This window comes from Herpailurus yagouaroundi, unplaced genomic scaffold, assembly GCF_014898765.1.
Source record: "Herpailurus yagouaroundi ecotype Mexico unplaced genomic scaffold, PumYag 214, whole genome shotgun sequence".
In the NCBI taxonomy this organism is placed as follows: domain Eukaryota; kingdom Metazoa; phylum Chordata; class Mammalia; order Carnivora; family Felidae; genus Herpailurus; species Herpailurus yagouaroundi.
Window position 1 is genome coordinate 850608 of NW_024412445.1, and position 19976 is coordinate 870583.

The 19976-nt window shown below is 53.8% G+C and overlaps 2 protein-coding genes across 2 annotated transcripts in view; both read right to left on the reverse strand.

Moving 5' to 3' along the window:
• The window catches only part of DDX56 (DEAD-box helicase 56), a 7110-nt gene extending 1390 nt beyond the window's left edge, over nt 1-5720 (reverse strand). Inside the window, exons 1-12 of the mRNA XM_040454969.1 lie at nt 5589-5720; nt 5339-5500; nt 4727-4887; nt 4405-4575; nt 4197-4287; nt 3443-3687; nt 3017-3136; nt 2429-2542; nt 2258-2352; nt 1118-1191; nt 896-985; nt 651-756 (exon numbers count right to left, since the gene is read on the reverse strand). Coding sequence (XP_040310903.1) covers nt 651-756; nt 896-985; nt 1118-1191; nt 2258-2352; nt 2429-2542; nt 3017-3136; nt 3443-3687; nt 4197-4287; nt 4405-4575; nt 4727-4887; nt 5339-5500; nt 5589-5648 — 1489 coding nt within the window. The 5' untranslated portion in view covers nt 5649-5720. The remainder of the gene's footprint in view (nt 1-650; nt 757-895; nt 986-1117; nt 1192-2257; nt 2353-2428; nt 2543-3016; nt 3137-3442; nt 3688-4196; nt 4288-4404; nt 4576-4726; nt 4888-5338; nt 5501-5588) is intronic.
• A 2202-nt stretch (nt 5721-7922) lies between these two features.
• Nucleotides 7923-10884, reverse strand: TMED4 (transmembrane p24 trafficking protein 4). The gene is made up of 5 exons (XM_040454970.1): nt 10672-10884; nt 10452-10552; nt 10163-10288; nt 9762-9908; nt 7923-9391 (listed from the first exon to the last, which is right to left on the reverse strand). Exons 1-5 carry the CDS (start codon nt 10853-10855, stop codon nt 9242-9244), a joined length of 708 nt encoding a protein of 235 aa, XP_040310904.1. The 5' UTR covers nt 10856-10884; the 3' UTR covers nt 7923-9241.
• Nucleotides 10885-19976: the final 9092 nt, after the last annotated feature.

The following is a 19976-nucleotide window of genomic DNA, read 5'->3' on the forward strand; positions in this document are numbered from 1 at the left end:
TCTCTCCAGGTCAGTCCTTGGGGACCTGGCCCCCACCAGTCCCTCCAGGTCAGTCCTGGGGAACTTGGCCCCCACCAATCCCTCCAGTCTTTGGAGAACCTGGCCCCCACCAGTCCCTCCAGGTCAGTCCTGGGGAACCCGCTCCACCAGTCTCTGTGGCACCTTCCCGTGTTCTGAATCCTTCTGTGCTGCTGGCCCAAGCCTCTCCTGCACACCCACGGGCTTGAGAGGGCCAACTCTTACTGGCCCTTCCCCCTTAACCCGTCTTCAGCAAGTTCAGCACAAAAACACATGTGCTTGTTACCAGAGACACCACACACCGGACACCGTTACCAGGATTACGGCTGCACAAATAAAACTAGACACCTGGACCACCTGGTTGAATTTTGACCTTGACTGTACCCCAGAAGCCGAACTCATGGTCCATTCCTGACATGACGGTAACCTGGGCATCTCTGGTCCCCATGAGGCTCAGACAGGCCTGTTCCCCAATCCCCCACCCCTGCTTCACCGCCTGCCATGACCCCCTTCCACACTGGCCCTGCTGCATAACCAGCGGCTGGGGTGGTGCTGCTGGGCCTGGGTGCGGCCTCTGCCAGTATCTGCAGCGTGGGGTCCCTGCCCCCGCCCACACAGGGGTATGCGCTCACCTAGGTAGTCAGGGACATGGCCCAGGTGGGGCTTCACCACAGCAGGGTGCAAAGGCAGATCGTGCCGCAGCAGCTGGAGGTCCCGGGGGTTGTCTTCGAAGTATGTCTGCAGGGGACACGGGCGAACAGCAGGCTCGCTCTTCCCTCTGAGGCCCTCCTGTGAGCAGCTGCGCCCCACGTGCTCCCTGCTCAGAGCCACATGTGTCCCCCACAGAGGCCAAGTCCCCCCCCTCACTGGCCCTCACCTTGAGCCTCTCTGAATGCAGAAGTTCCTCCTTGATCTCCTTCAACCTTGCCTCTCGGATGGCCTGTTTTGTCACTGAGCGCATGGCGTCCTGGGTGTGCACACCAGAGGTCAGGACGGCGAGGCTGCCCAATCCTCCCTCGTGCCCGGCGTTCAGCAGCAGGGGTCTGACCCAGGTCCCTGAAGAATGGACCCCCCTCCCCCCACCCCATGTTCCACTTACCCTGCAGCGATACCGGAAGGCCTCGATCTCCACCATGCGGAACTGGTAGGGAAGCAGGACAGGGGCCTCATTCTCTGTGGAGAGAACAGCACAGAGGGTCCCCTGGGCTGAAGGTTCAGGGTGGGTCTACTGGGGGGTCACCTGTTCAGAGCCCCTTGTAACCCCTCCCTGGGGCGAAGCAGCCCAGAGCCCAGCCCACTGCTTCCCTGTGACGTTCATGTGCAGCAAGAAACCGGAGTCTTGTGGATGGCCCACGACAGCTGCTCCAGGACACTGTGGCTGGGGCAACCCATCATCCCCTGGGTGCCAGACACATCCTCAGCCTCGCAACCTGCCCACCTACCCACTCTCGCCATAAGAGCAGCAAAAGTACGGCAAAGGGCAGCACAGAACACCACCACCTGCAGCCATGCCCTGTTCTGAGCAGGAATGGCCACGCTGGGACACTCAGCGTCCGTGACAAACCAGCATCCCAGCTGAAGAAGCCAGGGCACAACGCACCCCTCGCACGCCTGCCAAGCGGTGCCCCAGCCCATCTTCTGCACGAGCCCACAGGCTTAATGCCACGTGGTGAATGGTGTCTTTCCCGCACCCCCAACACAGGCAGCAATGAGACTACACAGAAGCCCTGTCCAGACCTCCTTCCAGAACCTCCTGGCTGGAGGGCAGCCCCAGCCACGCCCCTTGCACGGCCCGCCCCTCGGCCTTGAAAGATGCCAGCTACGCTGCTGCAACGTAACCTTGAAGACACAGAGGAGCCCAGACCACGGCTGCTGGGCTACCTGGGGGTCAGGGAAGGACACCCTGCGTAGCCTCCTCTCCCAAAGTCCTCTCCTGGGACACCACCAGCCCCCTCCCTTTTCTCCAAACCCCCTCCCCTCCCTTGGCTCTTCTGCCCCTTGAATCAGACAATAAACGTGACTCTGACCACCTGCCCGACAGCTCTGGACCTCGGCTTAATCATTTGTGGGGGATGCCACCTGCCACCCTGAGTGTGAGAAGGTGGAGCAGGAGGGAGGGGCAGGGCAGGGCCAAGCAGAGCAGGGCCGAGCAGGGGTGCTACTGCCCACGCTGGTGTCCCCGCTGCCATCCCCACCACTGCGTCTGAGGTGTGGCTGGAGAGGAGGGCTGGGCTCTCACCTCCACAGAGAAGCTCCTCGATCGTGTCCAGGTGCGACTGCTCAGCGGGCAGCACGAAGGTCAAAACCATGCCTGGGTTGTTGGCGCGCGCCGTCCTGCAAGGACACGTGGCCCGGCATCAATCTCCAGCCTGAGGCCCACTGCCTGCCCGCCACGCCCCAGCTCTCCTACCTGCCAGCCCGATGAATGTAGGCTTCAGGGGTAGGGGGCAGATCAAAGTTGAGCACAGCGCACACGTGGTGGAAGTCTATGCCCCGGGCCACGCCGGCCTCCGGATCAGAAGCCCTGTGGGGAGACATCCCAGTGTCAGAGTGACCTCCTCCTCCCTCCAGACCAGCGATCTCCAGCCTCTCAAGCCTTTTAATTCACAACATCTCTCAATAAAGCCTGGTAAGAAACCATAAAACCCTAATGGGTTTTAAACCCTAGAATTGGTACTGTTTCAGGACCTGGGGTAGTGGCGGCGGCCAAACCTTTCACCCTGACCTCAGCGCGGGGGGGGGGGGGGCAGACTCACTGCATCACAAAGCGATCCGAGAGCCACACCTGGAGTCTGTTAGGCTCACGTTCCCTTGGGGAACCTGCTCCTCACCCGTCACAGACGCACACCCAGCACAGGACGGCCCACCAACAAGCCAAGTTTAGCCCTTACCACTGCCCTGGGGCGCGTGCAGGTACACCCTTCACCCCTCTTCTGTGGACCCGCAGGCCTGAACACCAGACTCCCTGCAGGGGCTGGGAAGAGAGACCAGCACTCACCTGTCTCCCTTGGGGCCCTTGCCTCGACGCTTGCCCTTAACCGGGGCTCCCAGAACTTCGGTGTCGGTCGCTATGACACAGTCATAGAAGCCTTGGTTGAACTGTGAGATGATGTGGCACCTGTGGCCCGAGGGCAGAGGAAGCGTCGGGCCCAGGAGGCAGCTGGAGTCCCCCTCCCACCCTGACATCATCGTAACCACCACCCTGACACTTTCCTCCTCTCCAACTCTGTTCCTGCTCAACCATCGTGCCTCAACAGCCTCAGCTGAAGACAAAGCGACGGCAGGAGTTGTAATAGGGAAAGTCAGCGAAGATCAGTCAGGCCCACAGCCAGGCCTCTACTTTGTGTTTAAGAGAGAACGCCAGCCGCGCCCACCCCCACCAACCCCCTCGGGCGCATCTCAGCTGGGGGGTGGCATGGCCCACCTGGAGCGCAGTGGCAGCTCCCCGTTGAGCACGCAGGCAGGGATGCCAAACTGCTCCAGGAACAGGCGCAGCCTGTAACTCCTCTCCAGCGTGTTGACAAACAGCAGGGACTTGCCCCGGATCAGCGAGAGCTTGAGCAGGGCGTACAGCAGCAGAAACTTGTCCTCCTCGGTCTCACAGACCACCTGAAACTGCTTTAACTGGTCTGGCCCTGGCAGCTGGGATTCCTGCAGCTTGAGAGTAACCTACGGGAAGACGGCCCCGCGGCCCGCGGTCAGGTCAGCTACCGCAAGCTGCTGGCCAACCAGGGCACAAAAGTGTGAGCCAGGGCACCCTGTGTCCCCTTCATCTGGGCGCCATGATAATTCAACGCACCCTAACCGTCGTATGGGTGGAGGACACAAGACTATGATGCGTTAGAGGCACGTGACAGAGAAACACAACATGAGGAATGGCCCTCAGGAGGAAAGCCCTACGGCAGTGACCTTTCAGAAGAGTCCAGCTCACGTAAGGTGAGAGCTTCGGCCATGCTGCTCAAAGCAGCCTTTCTGACCCTTGGGGGTCCCTGCTCATACCCTGAACCACCCCAGTGTGGTTGTCTGTAGCAGACAGTGTGTTAACAACCACCGGCCTCTAGCGCCTCAGAACCAGAGAGGCTCACGCCCTAACAACCGTCCCACCCGAGATACCAAAGAGCTCCTTCGAGAAGGGAGTTTCACATCAGCGGCTCCAGCTGGTACTGCAGGGCCCTTACCGGGTTATGCAATACCAGCTCCTTGAGGGCCTGCACGTCCTCGTTGAAAGTAGCTGACATCAGAAAAGCCTGATAAATCCGGGGCAAGTGACTGGAACAAAGCAGAACCTGTCAGACTCCAGCTCCGAGCCACCAAGTGTAGCAGGTGAAGCTCCGGCCCCCTGCTCCAGGCCCTGGAGCCTGTTCCCACCCCACGCATCCTCCTTACCAGAGCAGACTTTTGAGCTCCTCCTCAAAACCAAAGGAGAAGAGAAGGTCAGCCTCGTCCACCACCAGCAGCTCCAGGGAGTCTCGCAGGGTCAAGCTGTCTTGCTGCAAGTGGTTTAAGATTCGAGACGGGGTCCCCACTACTATATCGGGCTTCTCCATCAGCACAGCTCTGCAGGCAGGCAACACCTCAGTATAGGGGAGAAGAGCGCAGCTGGGGCCTCACCCCTGCCTGCTCCTCCTCATGACTGCATAACCCCCCCCCGGGGCCCCCCCCAGGCCTATGCCCTTCATTCCTCCACGGCCCTGCTGCTCTCACCTACCTCTGAGAGGCTGAGTCTTCAGCAGCGGAGACATCCGCCACCCGGATGTCCCGAGCGCAGTAGGCGGCCAGCTGCTGAACCATGGACCGGGCCTGCCGCGCCAGCTCCTTGGTGGGCACCAGCACGAGCCCTCTCACAGCCTGCTCTACCGCGGGGCCAGTCTGCAAGAGCACAAACGTCGGACTTCAGCGGGCCAGCCCGCGGCCGCAGAGCCATCGGACGCTTTGCTTTCCTTTCCTCCGTCTCTTCCGGGCAATCTGACCCAACCGTGGGAGCTTCCCCATAACCACCTGGCTGTGTCCTCATCAAGCCCTCGCTCACTTGTATTCTTCTCAGAACGGAATGCTCTTTCCGCAGGCGCCGACCCTCACGAACAGCAACTTACTTTGCGGTTACAAAGTTACTTAAACGCTAGAGGTTCACGTGAGTTAAGCAGAACCGGGAAAGGTACCCGCTCTCCATGGCACAGAGAAGGGAGTGTGATGCAATCTCTACGCAAAGAACAACGCTGGCAGCGCCTGGGCCGGGGCCAGGCAACCTCGGTTGCAGCCCAGTGCGCGGACCAGCACCAGGCTCGCCCCTCCCGCCCTCCGGGCTCCCGCCCCGACCCACCGCCTTCCTGTGAAGCAGCAGCTGCAACATCGGAATGGCGTAAGCGGCCGTCTTCCCCGAGCCCGTGCGCGCCCGAGCCAGGAGGTCCTTCCCCTCCAGGGCCAGCGGGATGGCCTTCTCCTGGATCAGCGTGGGGCGCGACCAGCCCAGGTCGGCCACGGCCTAGGAGACACGAGGCGCGGCTCAGGCGGCGCGCGGCGCTGTGGCCGTCCCCGCCCCGTCGGCCCGGCTCCTCAGCCCTCCCTGGTACCTGCAGGAGCCGGGGGTCCAGACCCATGTGCTCGAAGCCCAGCACCTCTGGGTCCGCCATGCCGCCTCTCTGCGACGCCAGCGGAAACGCACCCAGTCAGAGCGCGACTGCGCATGGGCCACACACCCCGGAAGTGCTGCGGCCTGGGCTTCCGGCGTTCCGGCTGGGCTGTGCGGCTGCGGCCGTGCCCAGGGTCCGGGGTCGCAGGCGGAGCCTCATCTTCAGGCCCGGACGGGCCGGTGTTCCGGCGACGGAGGCGGGGCTGCGTGGACGCTGGTGGGGTTTTCTCGGTGCCCGCCTCCGCCCGCCCACCAAGGGCCCGGACCCGCCTCCTGTCCGCAGTCGTTGCCTGTGGGTCCACCTTCAGTTAGCGCTGCCTCTGTCAGCCTCGCCCTAGGAGTCCCGCCCTCACTGCCTCCACCGGGAGACTTAGCGTCGGGGCCTGCCTGTGTGCACCCGCCGCCGGGGAGGGGGCCCCCCGAACCCGCCCCCGGGTCGCGGTGTGTGCGCCTCGCCTGCCCCCGGGCCGCCGCGCTTGAGGCCACCTTCTCGGCACCTGCGGCGTCCGTGGAGTCCAGGCTGCAGTGGGAACCGAGCAGGGGGTGGCGGCTTGCAGAGAAAACAGGTGACCCTGCATGCACCAGCACAAGGGCTCAGGGCCCCGAGGCACTCCACAGGACAGACAGGCTGCAGCACCTAGGCCGTACTGGGATGAGGGCTGGAAAAACGACTAGCATGAGAGAGAGGAAGGTCGGCCGGCCTGGAGTTCCCGAATGTGGCTACCCATCAGTTACCTGCACAACGTGGTTAAAAATAAGGATTCTCGGTGGCCACCTGTATTCCCTACTGCTGCTGTAACAAATCAGCATAAACTTAAGAGCATAAAACAACACAACTATTGTCCTATGGTTCTGTAGTTCACTCTTACGAGGTCTCACCAGGCTGAAATAACTTTGGCAACACTGCATTTGCTTCTGCAGACTCAATTATTTGCTTTGCCCTGCTTGCCTGGGGTCCACTTCCTTCATCCTCAGCGCCAGCAATGGAGGGTTGAGTCCTCACGTCTCATGGCTGTCTTTTGCCTCCACTTTCAATGAACCTTGTGATGCCGCTGGACTCACCCAGGTAACCCAAAATAATCTCCCTAGTTAATAGCAACCTTCATTTTCCTTTGCCCAGGGCTGGAGACCAGACCTCTCCCCCTACCATTTTTTTGTGGCTAAGGATGTCATACTAAGAAAGGAAGAATTTCAGAATGTAATCAGGGTAGTATTGTGAATAAATCAGATTTCCCTGAATCTAGCCAAACTTGTTTTCTTTTTTTTTTATTTTTTTTCAACGTTTTTTATTTATTTTTGGGACAGAGAGAGACAGAGCATGAACGGGGAAGGGGCAGAGAGAGAGGGAGACACAGAATCGGAAACAGGCTCCAGGCTCTGAGCCATCAGCCCAGAGCCCGACGCGGGGCTCAAACTCACGGACCGCGAGATCGTGACCTGGCTGAAGTCGGACGCTTAACCGACTGCGCCACCCAGGCGCCCCCATAGCCAAACTTGTTTTCTAAAAAACCCCCAAAAAACAAAAAACCTTTCATAGACCACAAGGTATGTGAATGTCACACACCAGCACGAAGATCCTCCTCTCCACAGCCACCACTTGCTGGCCCATCATCTTTCACTGACCTGCCCCATCAGTGGTCCATGCCCCTTCCTTTCAAAACCTCACAGAAGAAACCCAGAACTCACAGACCTACTGGCATAACCAAGATCCACTTGACTGTGTCTGTAGTGGACAGACTGGAAGCCTGCTCTGGTTCTTAGCTGTAGTCTTCTGCCCTCCCTCAGCCCGGGCTCCAGCAGAACAGCCACAGTCCCGGCCACAGCCCTTAGTCCCCAGGCGCCCCAAGCCAGAGGTCTGCGTGGCTAACAAGTTCCAGGGCCACCTCTTTTTCCCTGTGTTAATTCTCACCTAAGAAAATTTTAAACTAGGAGCACCTGGGGGGCTCAGTTGGTTGAGCACCTGACTTTGGCTCAGGACATGATCTCGCAGTTTGTGAGTTATAGCCCGACACTGGGCTCGCTGCTGTCAGCCTATCAGTACAGAGCCCGCTTTGGATCCTCTGTTCCTCTCCCTGTTCCACCCCTGCTGGCACTCTCCCCAAAGTAAGTAAATATTTTTTTAAAAATTGAAAACTAATTTTAAGTATTCAAAGAAATTTTAGAGAAGTCAGTTACAGTAGTTCACTTACTGGACTGTTACACAACCATCCAGAATCAGAAACAGGAGAAACACTTAATTTTAAATATGCTTACACATATTGAATGACAAAGCCTAGAAAACAAACTTGCATGTGTTTTTATGATTAAAAACATGAACACATGTGGAATAGTATGGGATGCAAAGAAAAAGATTTAGTTCTGTGGGTCAAATAATATGTTAAATGAACAAATGCATGTAATAAAACCATGAAAGAAAAAGCCAAGAATGGGCAAGTTTACTACAACAGGGGGACAGTGTACTAAGATCTGTAAAAGATTCCAAGGGCCAAGAAACAGGTAGTTCATCTGCTTGCGTGATACCCTGCTGATGGGCCTGCGTGGCCGACCTCTGTGAGTGGCTGAGCAACTGCCCTGTCCGTCCCACACCCATGGACACCCATCCGGCCAAACCCCTGCAGAATGAGGCCACACTGAAGCCCACTGTGGGACAGCATGGGAGCCAGCAAGGCCAAGGGCCTTTCTTCCACTTCCTTTCGTGCCTCCCCTCTGCTCACCACCTCTTACTTCATTTCAAACACAGCTACTACAACACATTTTATTTCACTGGAAAAATCTGTGTGAAGAACCAAACGTGGCTCCTGCGAAAAAACATTTACCACGGCTTAAATCAAAGTGAAAAGAAGAGGGTAGGAGGGCCCCGCCGGTGCTAGCTCTGTGACTGCCTCACTCTCAGAGACCCTGCGTGATGGAAATCGCAGGTGCCTCAGGGAAGTCTCTGCCCAGCCGCCTGGGGAGGCAGTGAGAGCTCCTATGATGTCTGTGAGCTGCTGCGGCCCTTAAAACTGTTTGGAGAAACAGCGTAGGGGAAGCTGCATGGGTGTTTTCACCTAGTCAAACACAGGCAGGAACACTTCAACTAGGAAGTAAAATATATATAATTTATCAAAAAATAGTTCTAATATATAGAAAAACATTGCAATTCTCTGAGGCCTCTGCCCCTTATTTACATTCACAAAGCCACTGAGCAAACCCAGGACTAACAAGGGAATAGGGAGGCAGGGCCGCCCCTGGCCGGGGGTTTCAGCTGCCTACTGCAGAGATAGAGAGAAATTAAAGGGGTAGCAGACACTTTTTCACTTGCTCTTTTTGTGCCAGGATGGGGGGGAATCCCTGGATATAAAAGACCCAAGACTAAGTCCCGGGTCAGTTCCGACTCCAAACAGACCCCAAATGGACCTTTGGAAACTCAGACCAATGTCCTGGGTCCTTGAGAACCAGTGTGCACAAGTGGCTGACGTGAATGCTTTGTTGCCATGGAAACAATGTGGCTTGTGGTCTTTTTTCATTTTTTTCCCTCAAAATCCAGGTGGAGAAGTTATCAGGTGGGGAAAGTACCAAAAATTGATGTGACGGGAGGATCGGACAGAGAGGATACTACACCAGCTTCTTGGCCTCAAAGAAGCTTTTGAGGTGACGCATCTGCCAGATTCCAGTGAGGATGAGGATGACCGTCTGAGCAATTGACCACCACAGGACCCTCTGGTTGGTGCTCTCGCTGGTAAGACGGAAGCGCTCCTCACGATACTGCGCAAAACAGAGGTGGGTTAGAGGCACAGGGGAAACGTTGCCGGCTATTGTTAGGCTCCTCCCTCCTGCACAGGATTGAACTTCAGGACCAAGTGCCTTTTGAAATACCGCCCCTGATCCCACTGGCAGTGGCCCTAGGGTGGCATGCTGCCCTCCACAAGCATCCCTGCTGGGCGGGCAACAGCTACTGCTAGACTGGGGGCTGTCCTCTCTTCGCTTGGTCTACAAAGCTTGAAGACAGCTATGGAGACCGATACTCCCCCGTGTCAGCTGATCCCCCAAGTAGGAGAGGCCCCAGGCAGAAACTTCAGTAGGCACAGAGAATACAAAGGTCAGTAGCCATGTCCCAGTACAGTCGCGTGCTTACCCTCTGGTAATCCTGCTCCTTCTTGATCTGCTCCACCTGATCAAGCAGCTGTCGAGCTCGGAGCTGCAGTTCTGTCAGTTTATCCTTGGCGGCAATCTCGGGGTAGTTGTTGGCATGCTCCCCACCCTGGATGTCTAGGTGCACACGCTACAAAGACACGGGGTGAGCGCCCCAGGGTCCTAAGGTCAGAAACCCTCTGAGGTTACAGTGTCTGAGCCCAGGGGGCCTCCGACTCTGTTCCAGGCTACAGAACCTCCTCTGGTCCCTGGCTGTGGGATAGGAGTGCTGCGTCTGTCTCCCTGTGACCGTGTCACAAAGTGTCACAAACAACAATGGTCATGAACTCAAAACTTGACAAAATCAAACTCAAGATTCTGTGGCCAAAGAGAACATTCTCTTACCAGTCTGCCGCCAGCAAAGAGGGACATCCTGGTGGAGTTGGAATGCAGGCAGATCTGGTGGTCACCAGGAGTGTGAGAAGTAAAGGTGAAGCGGCCCTCCGAGCCATACTGCCGGGACAGCACCACCTGCAACAGGACAGAGAGAGCCCCTACCTGTACTGTCACCTGTCCCAGGGCACGCTCACGTCCTCTGAGCTCCGCGCGTCCCAGACAGCTCTAGCGAAGGAAGCCCGACGGAGCCTGCAAAGCGCCCCTGCCCCAGCCTGAGCACGGCCAGCGGGGGCCCTACCTTGCCTTCGGGATCCTTCACCTCCACGTGCATGCCCAGGCCCGGGGTCGAGGGCAGAAAGACTTCCTTCTGCTTGTCCCACATCTGGGTGCGGTAGTTCCCTGCGGAGCAGACAGAGCCGTCACGACCCGCCTGCTCCGCGCGACTCCCACGCTCCGCGGGGCGCCGTGACCGCGTCTAGGGGACACGCTGGGCCCTGTCCTCCCTCGCCCCGCCTGACCGATGACCATGGTCTCGTCGGGGATCTCCTCGATGAAGCAGCGCTTCTCGGTCTCGCCGATGTGGAAGTAGAGGCCCCGGGCGCCAGCTGCGCACAGCGCGAGCAGCAGCAGCGCCAGTTGTCCCATCGCCCGCCGCCACCCGCCCCGACACCTGCCAACGAACGCCCTCGGCCCGCCGCGCATGCGCGCGCCTGCGCCCCAGTCCCGGCGCCGCAGCGGGGCCAGACGCAAAGTGCGCATGAGCTGTGACGCCGGCCCTGCGTCCGTCCGGGTCCGCGGGTCTTCCAGGCCGTGCAGCACGGCCGAAGAGGAGAATGCGCATGCGGGGGACGCCCGGGGCCCCTTCCCGCTTCCCCGGAGATGTTGCTCTCCTTGACATCTACTTAGCGCGCCCTCCTGTGCGCACGCGCACTCCTGCGCCCCACTTCCAAGAGACGCTGCGCAGCCGGGGTCGGAGCGCTCGCGCGCTGATTTGCTCGCTCCCCGACTCTTCGCCTGGCGTCGGGTCCCGCCTGCGTGGGGGGCGTCGCGAGCACTGGCCGAGGGCCCGGCCCCGGGGAAGGAGCTGGGGCCCCGTCCCGCGCGGGGGAAAGGGTAGGGGCGGCTGGAGCTAGTGGGGCTCTGGCGTGACCCGCGGTTGTGCCGACGTTTCCCGACCCTTGCGTCGGAGACACTGGCTGAGCGGGTGCGGGGACAGAGACCATGTTGACCGGTACGGGGACTGATGGCGACAAGGGTCCCTTAGTCAAGATTTTACTGGACCCTGGGCCTGCGGGGTGAGATGTGGCGACGGCCTCGTTTTGTACCCGCAGTCCCCGTGGCTTTCTCAGCCTGTGGACTGCTCGCTGTCCCCAAGGTGAAGATTTGGGACGTGCGTGACCTGGATTCGGGCTGTCGGGCCGCTGGGAGGTACACCTGGGGCCTAGCGCGGTTGTGCTGAGCGCCTTCCTGCTAAACACAAAGAAACCCTGCAATACCGTCCTTGCCGAGCTGGGCAGCAACACTCCTGGGGATTAAAGAACGCGGTCGGCAAGGCAGGGCCTCCCAGGCAGTTCTAGTGGGGGAGGACCCAAAGCCTGTTTTTAAATCTCTTCTTCTGAACCTGGAAATTTGGGTTTGGCATGAAACCTCCAAGTTTTTAAATATAGTATGTGGCTCACTTCTGTCTAATGGAACGGACAGTGAACACACTCTGGCCACGTTGGGCAGTCTGACCTCCGGTCAAATCTCGGGCCAGGCTTCGGGTTACAGGACTCTCCCTGCCTGCTGTTGCGGCTCTCCCTTGTCCTTTCGTTGAACGAGCTGGTGCAAACTGGCAAGAATCTGGGCTAGAGAATGAGAAAAACTCAGAACGAGCAGGGCCATGAGGCGTGTTTACATCTAGTAACACCGCCTTCTGCGGGGCAGAGGAAGACGGAAACCAAAGCACACCATTACTGGACATGCAATCACAGCAGAGGGTGCTACATTTTTTATACTTTCCAAACACACATAAACATATAAATTACAGGCAACATTCATATACTCATCACCTGCCTTCAGCAAAAATCAATTTTTGGCCTTTGTTAAATTTTTTACTGCACTTTCCCCCTGAAGTATATTAAGTATATTTTTCCAGACATCACATCTATTTCACCCATCAGTACTTCAGGGTGTGTCTCTGACAAGGACTTTACAAAATTAAACACAATTCTTTAATGCCCTCTAATACTTGGCGTATGAGAAGTTTCCCCATTGTCCCAGAAAACTTGAGATTGTTTAATCAGGATCCAAACAAGGTAAACCCACTGCATTCATGATAATCTCTTTTAATATGTAACAACTCCCCTCCCGTCTCTGCTGTTGATGATGATGGTGCCATTTATGTACTAAAGCACCTGCATCGTTGGACATCGTGGATTTGGCTGGTTGCATCTTCACATGTCATTTGACATGCGTCTGTCACTGCTACATCCTGTAAACCATTACATCCAGAACCTGGGAGGATTTTCAGTAAAACTAAATGTGTGCATACATGACAATCACTACTCCTTTTGAAAGATACTCAAATCGCCTCATAAGACATCCAGTTTCTCTAAGCCCTTTTAACACAGTTCTGGTAGTCTTAAGTGGGTTCCTCGCTTCTGATTTTGAGTGAGAAATGGAATTTACATTTATAATTTTGTGCATTTTTTAAAGTTTATTTTGAGAGAGTGCACACATGCTCACACAAGGGAGGAGCAGAGAGAGGGAGAGAATCCCAAGCAGACTCCTCCCTGTCAGCGCAGAGCCTAATGTGCGGCTCAAGTTCACGAACTGAACCGTGAAATCGTGACCTGAGCTGAAATCAAGAGTCAGACACTTAATGGATTGAGCCACCCAGGTACCCCTTGTGGGCTTTCTTTTCATAAAGACAAACCCTAAACTTTGTCCTAAGTAACGGGTAATCTTAAAGAGACAGCATTACCCACAGGAGAAAATCTAAGTTAGGTAATCTAAATCTAAATCCCCAGGCCCAAAAACTTCTCAAAGGTGGTGTGGCAATTTCTGCCAACACTTACCTAAACTAGCTACCCCCTCACTCAACCAATATCTAAGAGCAGCTAATTGTGCCAGACGCACTTACCTTTTTTTTTTTTTTAATTTTATGTTTATTTTTGAGAGAGAGACAGTGTGAGCTGGGGAAGGGCAGAATACCAAGCAGACTCCAGGCTCTGAGCTTCAGCACAGAGCCCAATGTGGGGCTCAAACCCATGAACCATGAGATCATGACCTGAGCTGAAGTTGGACGCTTCACTCACTGAGCCACCCAAGCACCCCTGGAGACACACTATTCTAAGCCCTGGGGACACAACGGTGAAAACAAAAATCCTTGTCCTTGTGGATTTATTTTGATTATTGCCCTTCAATAAATAACATATAGCTTGTCAGCTGGAGGTCAGTGTCAAGGGGAAAAATAAAGGAGGGAAGCTGTTAAGGAATGCAGGGGCTGAATGTCATCTGTGTTTGAATCCCTGGAAGCTATGAATGTGACCTTACTTGGGGAGTCTTTCCAAATGTACTTAAGGATCTTGATGCTTATTCATGTGGGCCCTAAGTCCAATGACAAGTGTCTTTATAAAAGATACAGAGATACCCGCATACCCGTAGGAAGGCTGCTATAAAACAAATGTTGGTGAGGATGTGAAGAAATCAGAGCCCCTGTGAGCTCTGTGTGGCTTTGTGAATGGTACAACCACTATGGAAAATAATATGCAGGTACCTCAAGAAATTAAAACCAGAACTGCCCAATGACCCAACAATCCCCCTGCTGGGTAGATCTCTAAACGTGATGAAGGCAGGATCTTGGAAAGGCACTGGGCACGCCCAGGCTCACAGCAGCACTGCTCACAGTGGCCAAGAGTAGAGGCGACCCAAAAGTCCATCAACGGACAAGCAGACGAGAGAGAAAACATGGTATATACACACCATGAAATATCATCCAGCCTGAAAAAGGAAGGGAATTCTTCAATGTTACCACATGGGTGAACCTTGAGGACGTTATGTTAGGTAAGCCTGTCACAAAAGATGGATGCTGTATGATTCCACTTACAAGAGGCTATCTAAAGTAGTCAAATTAGTAGAGACAGAGAAGAATGCTGGGTGCTGGGGCTGGGGGCAGGGGAGGATGGGAGTTGTCTGATGGACAGATTCTGATTTGCAAGATGAAAAGTTTTGGAGAATGGTTTGACAACACTATGTCACTGAACTGCACACTTAAAAAGAGAGCTACACAGAGAAAAGGAAGCAGACGTGTGATCACAAAGGCAGATGCCGCAGGGGTGTGGCCACAAGCCAAGGAATGGCTGAAGCCACCAGAAACTGAGGGAGAAACAAGCAAATCTGTCCTAGAGCCTCTGGAGGGAGCACAACTCAGCTGACATCTTGATTTTGGACTTCTGCTCTCTGGAATTGTGAGAGTAAGTTTCCAGTTTGCTTCATTCATTCATTTATTTTTTGTTTTTGTTTTTTTTTTTTTTTTGAGACAGAGAGAGAGAGAACATGAGCAGGGGAGGGGCAAAGAGAGAGGGAGAGAGAGAATCCCAAGGAGGACCTGCATTGTCAGCACAGAGCTCAATGCAGGGCTGGAACCCATGAACTGCGAGGTCAGGACCTGAGCCAAAATAAAAAATTGAACGCTTAACCCACTGTGCCATCCAGGCGCCCCAATTTCTGTTGTTTTAAACCACCATGTTTGTGGTGACTGGTTATGGCAGCCACAGGAGACCAACGTAGAAGGTGTCTGGTTAGAGGCAGGGTGGGGTACAATGGAGTGGACAAAGAAGGATCACCAAGAAGGCGCCATGGGAGAGAGGCCCTCGGGGGCAGGTCACATGGATACCTGAAGAAAGAGCAAGAGCCCCAAGGCTGGTGTGGGGTGTGAGAAGGTTAAGGGGGCCAGTGTGGCAGGAGGATTAGGTGTGGGGGATGGGGTATGAGAAAATGAGGTCATAACTGGGGGTGGGAGAATCGGGTGGGCCTGTCAGGCCACTTTAAGGACTTTGGCAAACAAGAACCAAGAGCCTGTAGGGGATTCTGAGTGAAGAATACCTTGATCTAATTCCTATTTTAAGATTTTCATCCTGGGGCGCCTGGGTGGCTCAGTCGGTTAAGCGTCCGACTTCAGCTCAGGTCACGATCTCGCGGTCTGCGAGTTCGAGCCCCGCGTCAGGCTCTGGGCTGATGGCTCGGAGCCTGGAGCCCGCTTCTGATTCTGTGTCTCCCTCTCTCTCTGCCCCTCCCCCGTTCATGCTCTGTCTCTCTCTCTCTGTCTCAAAAATAAATAAATGTTAAAAAAAATTAAAAAAAAAAAAAAAAAAAAAAGATTTTCATCCTGTCCAGGCAGCAAATGATCACTGCCAAACACAGGCTCATCAATGGATCAAAGGATCAGAATGTTGTTGTAAGTAATGGTTCATCTAAATCAGGTCTTCTGTCCTATCTTCCAGTTCACAGGAAACTCAAGAGTTCAAGGGCAGTGTGAGGAAACAATAAGGAAGTTCAGAAGCTGGAGCGAGTGGTGTCTACCTTCTAACAACTGAAGTCAAGAGGAGATAGAAATGTGGGGCGGGGGGGGGGGGTTGTACTTGAAAACTACTGAAAGGAGAGAACTAGAGATGCACAATGACAGAAGGTGTGTAAGCCGTCATGGGACCCGTGTGCTAGCATATCTGCCGTGACCTGTGCCAACCTCCCCGCCACCCCCCACCCCTGTGTCTGCACACCGCTCTGCCTGTGAAGAGGTGGAGTGCGTCTCCGCCCACAGGGACCTCCACTGGCCGGTGGCTTGTCCTGCAGACTCAGTGCGTGCAGCAGTGCAGGGAAGCTGTGTGGGCCCTGGGCCTGAGCCCTCCTCAGAGGACTTGCGGCTCCTGCTTCCCCTCCCTGGGAACCCAGGAGGCATGAGGCTCAGCGCACCCCAAGCAGCCACCAGTCACTGGGAGGACACCGTGTTGGGATACTCCCGTCCCAGGGCGGCTGCCCTGGCCAATGCCACATGGAACAGAGATGCGCCATCCCCACCAAAACCACGCTTCACAGTTTTGCAACTGGCAAAGCGAGGATGTGCTCTATGAGCTGATACAGAAAGACACCTGTGATGTATTCCTAAGTTAGGAAAGCAAGGTGCCAAAGAGAGTAGGGAGTGGCTGGAAAACACTGGAAGACTCCATAGAAGATTCCAGCATTAGTAGTCACTTAGAGTAACATGAGTATTCAGCCAACACATACTGGTATGGATGTACAGGTCAAAATATAGAAATACTTTCCGGGTTGCTGAATGGCCACTCCCCGAGCCCCTGGATTCCCTCCACCTCTGGTGTCTACCCCAAGATGATAAATCCAACAAATACAGAGCTACCCCTGGCAGGGATGGGATCTGGCAGGTCAGCAGGCATTGAAGTGGATGGTGACAGGGTGCAAGAGAGACTTTGCAAACTGGACCTTTTAATATCTTACTCATTTCTGAACCATAGGAGTACGTCCCCTATATAATACAATAGAATTTAAAAACTAAACTGCAGCTACCACCACCCTCAATCCATTTGATGGACTTAAGCTGCTGTCAATCGCTAGCTTGTTGGTTTGTCCTAGAATGTCAGCTCTGTGACAACACAGTTCCTGCCTTTCTCCTGAGTTCACCTCTTATGCCCAGAACCTAGTGCCAGACAGGTATAAACACCTGTTGAACGACTGCCAGAAGTATACTTTATAAGAAAGCACACTGAGCAGAGGCCAGAGGATGCAGTGAAGGCAGTGCACAGAGGAAAAATTTATAGCTGTAAATGTCTACATTAAAACCAAAGCGGGGCACCTGGGTGGCTCAGTCGGTTAAGCGTCCCACTTTGGCTCAGGTCATGACCTCACAGCTCTTGAGTGCATCAAGCTCTTGGCTGTCAGCACAGGGCCTGCTTCAGATCCCCTGCCCCCCCCCCTCAAAAATAAATAAACATTAAAAAAAACTAAAACCAAAGACATCAAATCAAGAGCCTAAGCTAACGCTGAGAAACTAAAGAAGGAAAAACAAAAAAACAAAAAACACTAAACCCAAAGCTAGCAAAAAGAATAAAAATTTAAATAGAGATAAATAAAACAGAGAATAGAAAAACAATAGTCAATGCAAGCAAAAGCCGGTTCTTTGAAAAGATCAACAAAATTGACAAACCTTTAGTTAGACTGACAAAGAAAAAGAAAGAAGACCTCAGTCACTAAAATTAGAAACGGGAAGCAGAGACATTTCCAAGGACTTTTCAGAAATAAAAAGGAGAGAATACTGAACAACGTCACACCAAGTAAGGTGATTTAGAGGAAACTCCTAGAAACACACAATATTAAGAAGCAGCCCAGGACCAGATGGCCTCACTGCTGAATTCTACCAAATATTTAGAGAATTATCACCAATCCTACTTAAACTCTCCCAACAAACTGAGGAGGGAACACTTCCTAACTCATTCCATGAGGCCAGCATTACACTGAAACAGAGAAAATACCACAATAATAGAAAATTAGACCGACTTCACTTAGGAATATAAATGAAAACACTTCAACAAAATACTAGCAAATCCAACATATTAAGAGGATTATACATCACGACTAAGTAGGATTTATCCCATGCATGTGAGATAAGAAAACCAATGTAATAAATCACAGTAATAAAATGAAAGGGAGAAAAACACATGATTGCCTCCACTGATGCAGAAAAGGCATTTAACAAAATCAAACTCCCTTTCATTATCAAAAACACTCAGAACTAGGAATAGAAAGGAACTTCCTCAACATGATAAAGGACATCTGCAGAAATCCCATAGCAAACACCATTTTCAATGACGACAGACTTAAAGCTCTCCCACTAAGACCAAGAACAAGACAAGGATTCCCACTTTCACTGCTGCTATTCAAGATTGTACTGGGTGTTCCAGCCAGATCAATCAGACAAGAAACATAAGGCATGCAAGCTGGAAAGGAAGAAAACGTATGTTCACAGATGACATGATCCTATGTATGAAAAAAATCCCAAAGAATCCAAGAGAAAGTTACCAGAGCTAATAATGAATTCAGTGAAGCTGCAGGCCACAGTATCAGTACACAAAAATCAACATGCCAGTAATGAACAACCAGGAAAGGGGGCTAAGATGGCAAGTCCACCTACAAATGCATCCAAAAACACACACACTAGAAATAACCAAGGTAAAAAAGGCTTGCAGACGAAAACTAAAAATAGGGGCACCTGGGTGGCTCAGTCGGCTAACCCCCCAACTTCAGCTCAGATCATGATCTCAGGGTTAGTGAGTTCACTCTGTGCTGACAGCTTGGAGCCTGGAGCCTTCTTCAGATTCTTTGTCTTCCTCTCTGTTCCTCCCCTGCTCACGCTCTCTCTCTCTCTCAAAAATAAACAAACATTTAACAAAAATTTTTAAGAAGAAAACTAAAAATATAGCTAAAGGAAATTAACACAAATAAATGGCAAGAGCCCATGGACTGCAAGACTTAATCGAGTTAGGATCTCAGTACTACCCAAAGTGGTCCACCAATTCAGCACAGTCCCTATCAAAATTCCAAGTTTTTTTTCTTTTCTTTTTTTTTTTTTTTTGCAGAAGTAGAAAATCCTTAAATTTATATGGAATTAGAAGGGGTCCCAAATAGCCAAAACAATCTTGAAAAAGTGGAATAAAGTTGGAGAACTCACACTTAAGGAGTCCAATACTACAAAGCTACAGTAATCAAAACAACGTGGCCGTGGCATAAAGACAGACCCACGGAATAGAACTGAAGAGTCCAGAAACAAACCCAACTTATATGGTCAACTTATTTCAAAAAGGGTGCCAAGTCCATTCAACGGAAAAGAATCCTCTTTTCAACAGCCGGTGCTGGAACAGCCTGAGTTCATAAGAAGCTGGACCCCTAACACACACCAAACACAAAAATTAACTCAAAATGGATAAACCACCTAAACATAAAAGCTAAAACCAGCCAACAGGCACTTGAAAAGATGTGCAACATCACCGAGGCACAGGAAAGGTGCTGTTGGCTACCAGCCGTGTAGGGGGGGTGGGGAGCAGGCACAGTAGGTGAAGGGGATTAGGAGACCTAGCCTTTCGGTTATAAGCTAACGGAGCGATGGGGACGTAACGTACTGCACAGGGCTATGGTCAAAGCCGTTTATACTCTAGCTCTCTATTTCTGCCCTCCAAAAGTGTTGGGCCTAAGGTCCGCGACCTGTGGACACGGGGACAGGGGGGTGGGGGAGGGACGTGCAGACCCGTGCCCGGGAGAGGAGGCTTCCCGTTGGCAGCGGTCAGCGCGCAGAGCTGCGAGGGGCTGACCTTCCCAGCCGGGGGTCTGCACGCCCTGCCACACTTCAGCAGTACTGCAGGTCCGCGGGATCCCGCTCCGAGACCGGGCAACGTCCCCCGCCCGCGGCCTCCGAGGAGGAGCCCTGCACGACTTCTAGCTCGGGAGAAGGGGCACGCACTTTTCCTGTCTTGCCAGGACGACGACCCCGCGGAAGGCTTCTGGGGGGGCGCAGAGCAGAGTCCAGCGCCCCGCCGCCCCTGCGAAAAGCCTTCACGTCCACGACGGCCTCAACACCCACTCGCGACGCCCCGAGGCCTGCCGTCCAACTGTCTCCTTCCGCTCCGACCACGCCAACCCAGGCAGGGAGCCCACCGCCGGCGACACTACTGGGCACGCGCAAAACCCAGCGCTCAGCAGCACCCGAACCCGCCCCGCCCACCACAAGCCACTGGCACGCGCTGCAGCAACGCCGGCGCGGCTCTATGACGCCCAG